Raw genomic sequence first — 13,866 nt, forward strand, 5'->3', positions numbered from 1 at the left:
AGACTCCCCCTGTGGAGAAAGAACACAATTTGTTAATGATGCCTGAAGACTTTTAAAGCTTCAGACAAAGCCCGTGGGATATCTGGGAATTATTTAGGAGATCTTTCTATTTGTATACAAATAAAGGTAGGTTAGATATTTTTCCAGTTTCTCTCCATTAAGTCTTTACCACAAACCAGAGATCTGGAAACAAAACACTGTATCTGTAGGACAGGCATTTTAGTTTTTCTTGCACCCCCTAATGTTCTCCTCTTAATACACTGTCTTTTAATGACTTTATAGCTAAGGACATGATGGAGAAATGTTTAAACAATGCTTATGGCATTATTTTAAAAATTCACAAGGGAAAATTATATATATGTGTATCTGCTTTCCCCTTATTTGTAATATTTTAAATATATTAGTGGAGTATAATATGCATAGTCCCTAACGTATACATAATAAATAAATTTTTACAAACATAATAGAGCTGTGTAAGCAGAATCCAGATTAAACAGCAATAACAATTAAAAAATAAACTAAAACATTATCAAGACCCCAGAATACTTTATTCTCCTTTCTCCCATGAACTGTCCCCTTACATTTTTTTTTCTTTTCTTTTTTTTAAAATACATATATTTAAACACAATTACATTCACACAGATTATTATATCATGGATCTTAGTAAAGATTAAGTGACTCCCTCTGGAGAAGTGGAATGGGAAATATGCTGAGACAAAAAGGAAATTTATGCTATACTTTATCCCATTTTGTATGGCTTTCATTTTTACTATTTAGTATTATCTATTACATTTCAATTTTTCTTTAAAAATTAGCATTATATTAAAATCGTGTATATTATGCAACTAAATTTCACAAAGAAGAAAGCCTTATATACCGTTAAATAGTTTATATAGCGTGATAAAAAATAATTTAGCTGGTAAGAATAACAAAAATAAATAAAATATAAAATGTATAAATTGGTTAAAAAACAGTGTAATTATATAAATATGTCCTCACACTTTTTTACATTTTATTGATTCTTCAATATAGGCATTATACCATTCTAGGTGATGTGATAAACAAGACATTATAGACCTTACATTGTACCATGGAGAGAAATGGTTATTAATAATACAACTGTATAACTGTATTATTTAATCATACAGTTGCATTATTTAACTATAATTATCATAAATTGTTTGATGGAGAGGAAATCAGAATCAGATGTAAGAAGACTTCAGCATTCCAAGAATGATGTCAAATAACCCCTTTCATGGAGGATTATACACTTATTTACTATGAGATATATTTCTTTTCCAGAGATTCCTAGTTTGTGTATCAATTGTAGATTTTTGGTCTGCAGTTATTCTGAAGTTTTGATATGAATCTATATGTATATGAGATTGTTTTAAGTTGTTCTCCTAATTTCAAGTTCATCTCCAGTGTGCTGCTTTGGTACCCACCTCTTCTCATGATTTCTGATTTTGGTGGTATAATTGTGCATGGACGATTACCTATCTTTACTGTATATATACCTTTACTGGTGAGCCTTGTCATTTGTGGAATTTTTGTTTCCTGCTGCTGTCTTTTCTTTTCTGCCTAGAGAAGTTCCTTTAGTATTTGCTGTAAAGACAAGATTTTCTTCGTCTTTAATTTTGGTCATTTTGATTAATATGTCTCAGTGTATTCCTCCTTGGGTTTATTTTATATGGTACTAGTTGTGCTTCCTGGATTTGAGTGAGTAGTTTCTTTCCCATGTTAGGGAAGTTATTGGCTATTATCTCTTGGAATATTTTTTCTGCCCTCTTCTCTCTCTCTTCTCCTCCTGGCACAACTGTAATACAGATGTTGGTGGGCTTAATGTTGCCCCAGGGTTCTCAGAGACTCTCTTCATTTGTTGTCAATCTTCTTTCTCTTTTCTGTTCTCCATCCATAATTTCCACTAATCTGTCCTCCAACTCACTTATTCATTTTCTTCCTCCTGTATTCTGCTGTTAGCTGCTTCTAGTGAATTTTTTATTTCAGTTATTGTATTTTGCATCTCTTCTTAAGTTTTATATCTTGTATCTCTTTGCTCAGTGTTTCCTGTAAGTTATCCATCTTTGCCTCCAGTTTATTTCCAATGTCTTGCATCATCTTTAGCATCAACAATCTAAAGATTTTTTCCTGGATGCTGAGAATCTCCTCATCACTTAGCTGATTTTCTGGGGTTTTTCCTTTCTCCCTCATCCGAGTTATAGTTCTCTGTCCTTTCATTTTTATAGGTTTTTTGTGTGGTGACCTTTTTTTACAGATAATAGAGTTGTAGCCTCTCTTACTTCTGGCATCTGCCCCCCTTGTGGCTGAAGTCTGTATGGGGGCTTGCTGTAGGCTTTCTCATGGGAGGGGTTGATGCTTTCCCACTGGTAGGTGGAGCAGATTCTAATCCCTCTGGTGGGTGGGGCTTTGTCTATGGATGGGATTAGAGGCAGCTGGGTGCCTGAGGGGTCTTTAGGCAGCCTGTTTACTGAGGGGTGGGTCTGTGATCCTACCTGGATTGTTGTTTGCCCTGGGGCTTCTCAGGCTGACTGAAGGATGGGGCCAGATTATCCCAAAATGGCCACCTCCAGAGGAAGGCAGCTGTTGAATATTCCCGAGAGCTTTGCTTTCAATGTCCATCCCTCAAGACAAGCCACATTCACCCCTGTTTTCACAGGATGACCTTCAAGAACTGCAGTCAGCTTTGACCCAGATTCCTATGGAGACCTTGCTCTGCCCTGGGATCCAGTGCACTTGAAAGTCCATGTGTGCCTTTTAAGAATGGGGTCTCCATTTCCCCCAGTCCTGTGGAGCTCCTGCGCACAAGCCCCACTGGCCGTCACTGCCAGATGCTCCAGGGGATCTTTGTCCTAGTACCAGATCCCTGCAGGTGAGGGTTTGATGTGGGGCTCAGAACTATCACTTCTGTAGGTGAGTCTCTGTGAACCAGTTAGTTTTCAGTCTGTGGAGCTTCCCACCCAGGAGGTATGGGGTTGTTTATATCATGAAATCGCCCCTCCTACCTCTTGATGTGGCCTCCTCTTTTTCTTCTGGAGTAGGATATCTTTTTTAAGGTTTCCAGTCCATTTGGGTGGAGATTGCTCAGCCTTTAGTTGTGAATTTTGTTTTTTGTAGGAGAGAGGTTGAGTTCCAGTCCTTCTATTCTGCCATCTTAATCCTCCCTGTCCCCTTACATTTATACACACATTCATACACTCATGCAAACACACACACAAATATAATATTCTGACTTTTAATAACATAAATTATTTTCACCTATTTTTATTATTTGTTATAAAGGAAATACTATATGTTATTTTTGGGTGTATCTGGGTTATTTTACTTAATATACTAAATAAGTTGTAATGTGTAGTTCTAGATTATTCATTCCCTTTTATTCTACTCTATTACTTAAAATAGTCTAATTAATCTTTAAAAAATCTCATATAGTTATTGCTTTGTGTGTTCTGGTTAAAAAAATGTGCATATTCCAATATCAGAAAGATTTCCCACCATGTTGTCCTCTAAAATGTTTGTTGTTTGCAGTTCACATTTGGGTCTTTAATCTAGGTAGAATTGATTCTTTACAGGATCTTGTGTAGACATCCAATTCTTTTATGTTTTTCTCAAAATTAACATGCAACTTTCCTAATAACATTTATTGAAAAAATATTTCCTTCTGTTTTGGAAAATGCCATAAGTCAGGTAACAGTAGATGTGTGGATCTGTTTCTGGATTTACTTATTTTATTGATTGGTCTTTCCTCACAAAAATGTTTTCTTCATTACAAAACCTTTATAGTAGGCCGTAATATCTGGCCATGTCACATGCAACTTTTGTAAATGTCTTCTCTTTCTTCAAGATTCTCTTTGATATATTTGGTGCTTTACTTTCTGAATCAATTTTACAATAAGCCTTCACAGTTCTAAAAGGAAGACAAAGGAAGGGAGGGAAGGAAGGGAGGGAGGAGGGGAGGAAAGAAGGAGGGAAGGAAAGAAAGGAGGGAGGAAAAGGAGGGAGGATATGTGTTGGCATAATATTGAACCTATGGATCAATCTGAAGATTTTATATTTTGTTGCAGTAATGTCTTCCACTTCATGGACAACTTTGGTATCAGTTTTCATATATGTACTTATTTAATGTATGTCAAATTTTTTTTACCATTCCCCATTGGCTTAACAGTTTAAGGATTTTATGTCTCTGCTGTGATGGGGGTTCAATTCCAGGATAATTCCATATGTGGGAGAATGGCCAAAAAAAAGTGTTAAAGTGTGATTTCTGAGGGTTTCAATTTTGTTGCTATATTTATTCCTAAATTAGACTAAATTAGGTTTCTTCTTTATGGTTTTGTAAGTGTTAAAAAACCTTCAATTTTATTTTCAAATCTTTGTGAGTAGGATGTAGAAATAAAGTTGATTTTTCTAAATTTTTGTATCCAGTAACTTTGCTAAATGCATCTATTATTGTTAATACATTATGTAGAGATCTTTCTTTTGTTAATTATAACAGTCATTGATTTTTTTTTTTAAATGGCTCTTTGGGATTTCTTGGTTTTGTACCTTAATTTCCTTATTATAGTGAACCAATGACTGTGTTTTATATATACTGACTATAAATAGTGAGACTGGCTCTTCTAGTCCTGAGATCAATTTCAGAGGAGCAGATTACAGTGTTTCAGTATTACATTAGATATTTTATGTAGATTTAAAAAAATGTAATGATATATATCCATCATTAGTCATATAGTGTATTCTCACTACCCTAAAATTTCTGTGTTCTTCCTATTCACCCTATCCCTATATGTAGAAATTTTGTTGAGTATCATTATAAACTTTTTTTTTGCTTTTCTGATCTGCTAGCCAGTTTACTACAAATGAGTATTGAATTTTCTCATTAACCTGCTTTATTTTTTATTTTATAATGATATTAATTGCATTACTTGAATTCTAAGTGTGAAATCAATCTGACATTCTTGCTTACATATCTCCTTTAAGTGTATCACATATTATGAAAACAAAAAATATTTAACATACAAAGTTGGTGTCTTATGAGTAGAGTTCAGTATTCTTCATATTTGTGTATATTGGTAATCTTCAAGAGAGTCTGCTATCTTTCGCTTAATATAGTATCTATTTATCTTTCTCCCACTCCTCCTAGTCCTCAACTGTCCCCCCCGGTCCCTCACTTCCCCTTATTCCTTCTTGCATTGTTACGTAGAAGACATTTGAACACTGAATGTGTCATTATATATTGACCCATAATATCTGGGCTGTTTTTACCTAACATCTATAATAAAAACATCTGCCAAGATAAGCTAATACTTATCTTCCAGCAGACCTAACCACTTAGAAATGGACTTGCTACACCACAGAGAATACACAACTAAAATTTAGTATTTACTGATCTTTATTTTTCTAAAGATTTTATAGCAACACTCCATCAAGCAATGAAAAATATTAGTTTATTTATGTTCATATGCAATTTTAAATTGTTCAAAGAAATTTTTGAGTTTTAGTGATCCTGATGGGTGTATAGTGATATGAGATTATAATCTTAAATTGCACTTAGCTAATAATAATTTTTTGAAACATATTCATGTATTGTTTGGATGGTTTGACACATTCTTCTGTGAAGTGTTTCTTCAGATACCTTGCCCTTTTTTCTCCTTAATAAGTTGACTTCCTGGATCATACTGATTTTAGAAGTTAGACATTTAATGTTTTCTGCATTCATTTTTTTACAAACTACTCATAGCAGTGCTTTGTTTGTGGGGTGCATGTGTTTCAAATACATTGTCTTGGGATTTCCTTTTTCACTCTCATATGGTGTATTTTGTTTTGTTTTGTTTTGTTTGTTTTTTAGGGCCATATCCATGGCATATGGAGGTTTCCAGTCTAGGGATATAATTGGAGCTGTCAGCCTATACCACAGCCACAGCAATGCAAGATCCGAGCCGTGCCTGCAACCTACACCACAGCTCATGACAATGCCAGACCCTTAACCCAGTGAGCAAGGCCAGAGATTGAACCCTCAACCTCATGGTTCCTAGTTGGATTCTTTTTCACTGTGCCACAATGGGAACCCCTTGAACTGCATATTTTGATTAAAAAAATATTTAATTTTGGAAAGAGTGATATGATCTATCTTTTGGTATTATCACTTTCCATACCCTGTGTTAGAAATCTTTGCTTGTCCCAAATGATAAAAATATTATTTTACTTTCTTCAAGGAACTTTGTGATTTTAGCTTGCACATTTCTGTTTATACATCTCATTTAATTTTTACATAGGAAGCAAGCAAATGACTATGGTTTTTCATAGGAAACCTAATTGAACTAGGTCAATTTACTGAAAAAAACTCTTTTTTCCTTCTTATATTGCAATGGAGCTATTGGTTTAAGTCAAGTGAATTTATATGGGTGAGTCTATTGAATTTATTTTCATTTATTTTATTGGTATCTCTGTCCATATATGCACTGGTGACACAATTGTGAACATAATTTAGTCTTATTTAAGGAACTGGTATCTGCTATTAGAAATCCTCTGGAATCTTTCTTCTACTAACATATTGCTCCTGGCTATTCTAGATCATTTGCATTTCCACATAAATTTTAATACTAATTTGATTATTAAAAGGGATCATCACTACCTGCACATCTAAAAGACAAAAACAAAAGTCTCTATTTTTCATGTTTTGACACGACAGCTTTCTAATAGTTAATCACATATAACAAACCATTCTCTATAGTTGAATGTATTGTATACACATTCAAATTTAATTTCGTATTGGGTGTTTGTGCAGATTTTTCCATATCCTATGCAAAGCACCTTTTACTTCTTTGTTCCTCAAGCTGTAGATCATGGGATTCAGCATGGGGATTACCAACGTGTAAAACACAGAGGCCATTTTATCAGTGTCAAAGGAGTGACTGGACTTGGGCTGCATGTACATAAAGGATAGAGTTGCATATAATACAACGACAACTGTCAGGTGAGATCCACAGGTGGAGAAAGCCTTGTGCCTTCCCTGGGCGGTATTCATCCTGAGGATGGCCTTAAGGATCAATATGTAGGATACAAGCACGATCAGAAGAGATGAAACCAAATTAAACACTGAACAGATCTGTATGAACAGCTCGATTTCCAGCGTGCTTGAGCACAGCAAAGCTAACAAGGGGAGACTGTCACAGTAGAAATGACGGATGATGTTATAGCCACAAAAGGATGAAATGAATATCTTTATGGTGGTTATTAGAGAAGGAAAGACACTGTAAAGATAGGGGACTGCTACCAGCACCCAGCAGACTCTTTGTGACATAACTGCTGTGTAGCGCAAAGGGTGACAGATGGCCACGTAGCGGTCATAGGCCATTGCCGACAGAATGAAAAGTTCACTGATGATGAACAAGATGAAGAAAGTCAGCTGTATAGCACACCAATGATACGAGATTGTATTTCGATCAGCTATAAAGTTTACCAACATTTTGGGTCCCACCGCTGTTGAATAACCAAGATCAATGAAAGCCAGGTGTCTGAGAAAGAAGTACATGGGTGTCTGCAGACCTGAGTCCACCTTGGTGAGGATGATCATGCCCAAGTTGCTCACCACCGATATGGCATAGATGCTGAGGAACAGCCCAAAGAAGGGAGCCTGCAGCTCACGAAGGTCTGTGATTCCCATGAGGATGAATTCACTCAGCACAGTTTGATTCCACTTGTCCATCCAAGCCATTAAGGACAATAACTGTGGGAAGAACCATTGGGAGAGATGGTGGGTTTCAGGAGATCTCATCTGTTAAAAGTTTAGTATTCAAAGCCATTTTGTGTAAGATAAATCCAATAATTGTACATAGAACCATTTAAAACAAGACTCACCTCCATTGTTGAACCTGTAGTCAAATTTAGAAACCTTTGCAACCTGAGATTTATAATAGTCATTTTATTTATTTTTTTGTGATGTCCTGGTTGTCATTACAAGGTCTATAAAGCCCTTTTATGGATTGTCAGCAAAATATCATTAAAAATATATGATCAGTGTGGGGATATTGATATCTTTCAAAATGTTTTTTATTTAAAATATATAATTGTGAGTTTCTTGGTAGCCTAGCAGATTAAGGAACTGGTGTTGTCACTGCTGTAGGGGACTAGGAAGGGTGACTGGGAGTTTGGAATAGGCATATGTACACTGTGGTATATGGGATGACTGGCCAATGGGGACCTGCTGTATAGCACAGAGAAACTCTACTCAATATTCTGTGATAATCCATACGGGAAAAGAATCTAAAACAGAATGGATGTGTATATGTTTGATGAAATTGCTTTGTTGTACAGCAGAAACGATCACTACCTTGTAAATTGACTATGCTTCAATTAAACTTTAAAAAGTGAAAAAAAATACAATAGGAATTGACTCCTTTTTTTTTGCACCCTTTATTAGGTTTCTCCATTCTCAATCTCACACACCCTTTTCCCACACTTTTGCTTCCTAGAATCACTTACCAAATAAGTATCATGTACCAAAAAGCAAGTAGGTACATACATATATTTGGTAAAATCATCTACCAAAAAACATTATATATGACATAAATCTTATATGATCCTTGACTAAGTCTTGTCTTGGGGAAATTTACACTCTGAAAAACAGTCCTTTTACAAATAACAAAAAGAGGCCACGGATATCTACATCACAAATAAAACTATGAATGCATGATGTAAAGAGTTAATAGTAAGTTCATGTTCCTGAATAACTGAAAGCCCTACTAGAAACTGTTACAATCTAAGACATAGACACAGTATCAATAACTCTTCCCTAACTATCAGCATCTTTGCTTAGCCAAGAACTTGGGTGGAGCTTTTAAGAAATACTTATTCCAGCTTCAGAATGGTTATGAGCTAGAATCCCTGCATTTAATTCATAACATATAGAAACGAGGTTGTTACTCCCTTCAAAGTATACAATACCAGTGGTAAAAATATGTGCTTTCTCCAGAATTATAGTTATGAAAAGATAAATCACATTAATGGTATAGTGTGTTCATTTTGGCATCAGCAACTAAAATTCATAACTATAATTTTAAATTGAAGACAGAGGTTGAAAATTGTCACTGGAGCGCTCCTAGTCATTATGCTAATCAGTGCCATCTACTCACCTAAAACAAGGGATGCCTTCGTGTTCCCCCATGTGATTCCTAGCCTGACTGCAGTCAGAGGAATTTATGAGTGGCTCTCCCCTTGGAGACAGTACCCTGGGAACTTGAATGTAATGTCTTGGTTATTCCCAAAGCATCTGAGCATAGGAAATGATGTCACTGATCTTTGTTAATTATTCAGGGTATCTTTGATTTCCCAATTGAGGAAACTTTCTTTTAAATACAATTCACATGCTTTCTTTTGTTATTAGTTTTACTGTGCTTCCTTGAATATCTGGTTTTGAGTTTATTGTTTGTTGGATAGAGGCCTGAGCCACCCACAAATTATTTCAACATTCAGTGTTTTCCACAATGGCTTCTTCCCAAGTTTTATATCCAAAGATAAAGATAAACCATTTTAAGCATACCCTAGAAGTGGTTCAAAGATTCAGAATGAGTAGTTCCCTTTGTGGCTCAGCGAGTTATGAACCTGACTAGTATTTATGACATTGTAACTTCATTTCCTGGCATTAGTATGTTAAGGATTCAGGGTTGCCATGAGCTATGGTGTAGGTCTCATCACAGCACAGATCCCGTGTTGCTGTAGCTGTGGTCAGGCTGGCAGCTGTAGCTCTGATTCAACCCCTAGCCTGGTTAAGGTGCAGTGGGTTAAGTCTCTGGCATTGTCACACAGCTACAGCTTAGGTTGCCCTTGCAGCTCAGATTTAATCCCTGGTCAGGAAACATTGATGTGCCATGAGTGTGGATGAAAAAAGAGAAAGAAACTGAGGAGTCTCCTGCACCTGGACTGAAAGTCTTCATCATTGAGAAAATAATAAATATTGCACCTACCATATTTAGGAGCAAGATTTCAGCACTGTGAATTAATTTTCCCTATGGTATGTCAAAGACCAAAATGTATTTAAAGGAGTATAAGTAGTTTACATTCATGACATGAAACATTATGTTTTTATCAAATTGAGATTTTACATACATCAAGAAGGAATCAGAAAATCAGCTTAAAACTATTCTTAGAAGAAAAAGAAAGCAGCTACTTGTATTTGTTTTCCCAGAAAAATCTTCCCAGATCCATGTGGATGATTTTTTTTAATACAAAGAATACATACTTTTTTAAAAGTGGGAGTATCAAATGTAAAAAAAAATTATCATTTAATTCTTAGAGAATTCTAGAGTAAAAAAATAATAAATATAAATTTTGACTTCTGTATACTTAAAAACAACTCACACATTAACACACATAAACACAAATATAATTTCTAGTTCTGTTTAAATACAATAATATAAAATCATCAAGTAATAATACAAATTAGTATCAAAGTATTATTTTGGTGTCCTAAAATAGTCAAATCATTTATAAAATGTTTCTCACTCTCTTTGTCCATTTCTCATTCTTGTTTTCAAGTGATGGGTTACATAACAAAAAAAAAAGGGTTATTTATGAAAGAGTATCAGGAACTAAGAAGAAATTAGGCAGCTAGGAATAAGCACAGGGCAAACAAGTAAAAATATACAAATGAGTTTTTAAAAATATATAAATGAGTAATCTACTAAAGGTATTCATCAAAAAACATGTGTTTACAACATACAGGCCGAATTTTTAGCCTCACTACAATTCTAACCTTTATTTAACTGATGTGTCTGAGATAGCACAATTGTAGAAGATAAAGAACATGAATTTTGGCTCTAATACCTTATATTAAAATATCAGATTTAGCATCTAGTATGACCTTTCAAAGGTAACCTTAGGCTTCAAACTAAAGAATAACCAAGATAGACCAAAATTTTGTGCATGTCTTAATCAGCTACATGAATATAGTGTGATTGCAGAGTGCTTATTTATGAATCGCATTAAATATGTTTTGTAAAATTAAATTGTTTTCATTTATGTGAAGGATGAATACATGTGAAATATGACTTCCAAATTTTATTACCTACAAAATATTAATAAGAATTAAAAAACAGTTTTTCATCAAATCATTGAACAACAAATGAGCACCAAACCAAAGTTTTTCTTGTTTTAATCATTGTTGTTACATTATATTAAATTGTATTAAAATACCTTTCTCATGAGATTAAACCCACTGAACCTCAATATTCTACGGTATCAAGTACCTTAAAAATACAGCTTTGTCCTGGCATTCTGACTTTGGGATGACAGTAAAATAATAGTGTGTTTGTCTAAATTCCTCTGGAAATTTCACCCTTGATAATTTCCTTAATTTCTCTGATTTATCTATAGTGCAAGATGGTGATTTATGAATGAAGGTATATTTTAATCCAAAGTATGTCCCATTAAACAATTACCTACTTAACTCAAGGAACCTGAAGGATAATAGCTAAAAATATGAGGTTAATTTACTCATTTGAAGACAACTCTTTAAGCAAGCATTTCTGTCAGTAATTAAGGAGCTGATTGTGTTTGTGCCTTACTTTTTCACTTTAGGAAACAGAGGCTAGAAAGATCAAAACAGAGATCTCAGATTTTTAGCAAAACATGATCATTCTGAAAAACTACAATCAAATCAGTTCCTCAACCCTCATACAGTCAGGAAACAAAGCATGATACATCCACAAGAAGAGTGCCACCAACACTAAGCCTAAGACAGAAAGCTGTGATAGCAGCTACCATTAAGTAGCCACTAGGTATGAGAAATTTTGTGTACATTATCTTATGTGATATACACAGAAAACCTCAAACTAATTCACTATCTTTTTCTAGATAAGAAAACTAAGAATCACCTGATCTATAACTTGTTCTAGGAGACACAGCTACTAGCAGAGCCTGGATTAAAGTCTAAAATATAAACTAGAAGCAACTTCCACTTGACCCTATTGCACACTCATTGTGATACAGCATTGTTTGGGGAACGTTATCCCCTAGAAACAACACAACACCCTCATGTATTTTCATTCTTTTATAAAACTGCCAGCTTAAGCAGACCATTATATGAAACAAAACAAAAGCAAACAAACAAATAAAACCTTGGAATAGCTTCTAGATCAATTATCAAGCTAGTAAAATAAATTAAAAATTCATTTACATCCTTCCATGAGAAAAAAAAAAAAATTATTATCCCTAAAGGTCATATACCCAGTGGCTGTTTGATAGTTCATTTTCTCTCCATTTAATAGCTTTTCTAAATTTGAAATTCAACTGTTTATTTTCACCGCTTTTATTCTGACTTAAATTATCTTCCAACAAAGAAATTAAATAAAATGTCTAACTTCCAAACCTATTGACCTAAACATGTAAAGAGTCTTTCCTATGTTCCCTGTTATGTTCCCTGGAGTTTTCTCATTTAATTTTTATTAAATGCTGAGTAAACTAAAATTTTTTATCTTGATTTACAGACTAAAACACATAATCTAGGTTGAGATTCATGGCTGTAACTTCTGATATATTTTGTAAGTAATGAATAACATTTTATCTTACCTGTGGAAATGAACTGCTCATTTAATTAAGCTGTGCTATGGATACTAAACCTTTGGAGTTTTATACCAGGTTCTCAAGTTCCTGAAATGTACAAGGACGGCCCAAGGAGAGAACACACTAATTCCCTCCTGGGACCAAAAAGAAACAGAGGATTTTTTTTTCCATGATAAACAAGATAATGTTTCTGAAGCAAGGAACTTCATGATAAAAATTATTACGTGAATTCACTTTGGCCTCCAGTATAAAATGATTTTCAGTGGAAAAAGTATATGCATTAGAGTGGAAAAGAAATTTAATGATATGGGACAGGAGTTCCTGTTATGGCTCAGGGGAAACAAATCTGACTGGGAACCATGAGACTGGGGATTCGATCCCTTGCCTCGCTCAGTGGATTAAGGATCCTGCGTTGCTGTGGCTGTGGTGTAGGCCAGCAGCTATAGCTCCAATTAGACACCTAGCTTGGGAAACTTCACATGCTGTGAGTACAGCCCTAAAAAGACAGAAAAAATATGATATGGGACACAGTTCTAGCTCTGATACTAAAAAGCATGTGCCAATGTATTGATGGTTTAAATTCTCTGAAATTCAGTTTCTTTTTCCTGGGGATATTACCTGTTTACCTCCTTCAAACATCTATAAAGATATACATAAGGAAATAATACAAAATGATAAGCTATGAAGGATTCATAATCATTTAATAAACATATCTATACTCATTTAACTGTAAAGGCGCTACACTGCTAAATGGTAGTAAAGACATTTTAAAACATTCTGTAATTAATGGAGCAAATAATATACACATAGATGAACAGAAAAGTACTGACAATAGCAATGGGACATTATACAGATGATTGTAATATTCTATGTAACAAGACATTAGAATATTAGATACCTGGTAGAGATAAAGGTTAGCATTTTTCTGTGTACCATCATGTCTTAAAGACCCTTTAGACTTATCCATAGACTAGTACTAGGGTATATACTTAAAGGGATTCTTTAAAAACTTGTGAAGAATACATAGATACTTCAGCTTCACACCCAGTGATTCTAAATTAGAAGACAGGGAATGTTGGCCATGGAATCTCATTTTGAAAGAAAGAAAGAAAGAAAGAAAGAAAGAAAGAAAGAAGAAAGAAAGAAAGAAAGAAAGAAAGAAAGAAAGAAAGAAAGAAAGAAAGAAAGAAAGGAAGGAAGGAAGGAAGGAAGGAAGGAAGGAAGGAAGGAAGGAAGGAAGGAAGGAAGGAAGAAAGAAAGAAAGAAAGAAAGAAGAAAGAAAGAAAGAAA

General features: G+C 34.5%; 1 protein-coding gene across 1 annotated transcript; it reads right to left on the reverse strand.

Moving 5' to 3' along the window:
* Window positions 1-6,775: 6,775 nt before the first annotated feature.
* On the reverse strand, window positions 6,776-7,732 carry LOC125120717 (olfactory receptor 8K3-like). The gene has a single exon (XM_047769174.1). The coding sequence runs from the start codon at window positions 7,730-7,732 to the stop codon at window positions 6,776-6,778; it is 957 nt and encodes a 318-aa protein (XP_047625130.1).
* Between the last annotated feature and the right edge of the window lie 6,134 nt (window positions 7,733-13,866).

Source organism: Phacochoerus africanus, chromosome 2, assembly GCF_016906955.1.
Source record: "Phacochoerus africanus isolate WHEZ1 chromosome 2, ROS_Pafr_v1, whole genome shotgun sequence".
Lineage (NCBI taxonomy): Eukaryota > Metazoa > Chordata > Mammalia > Artiodactyla > Suidae > Phacochoerus > Phacochoerus africanus.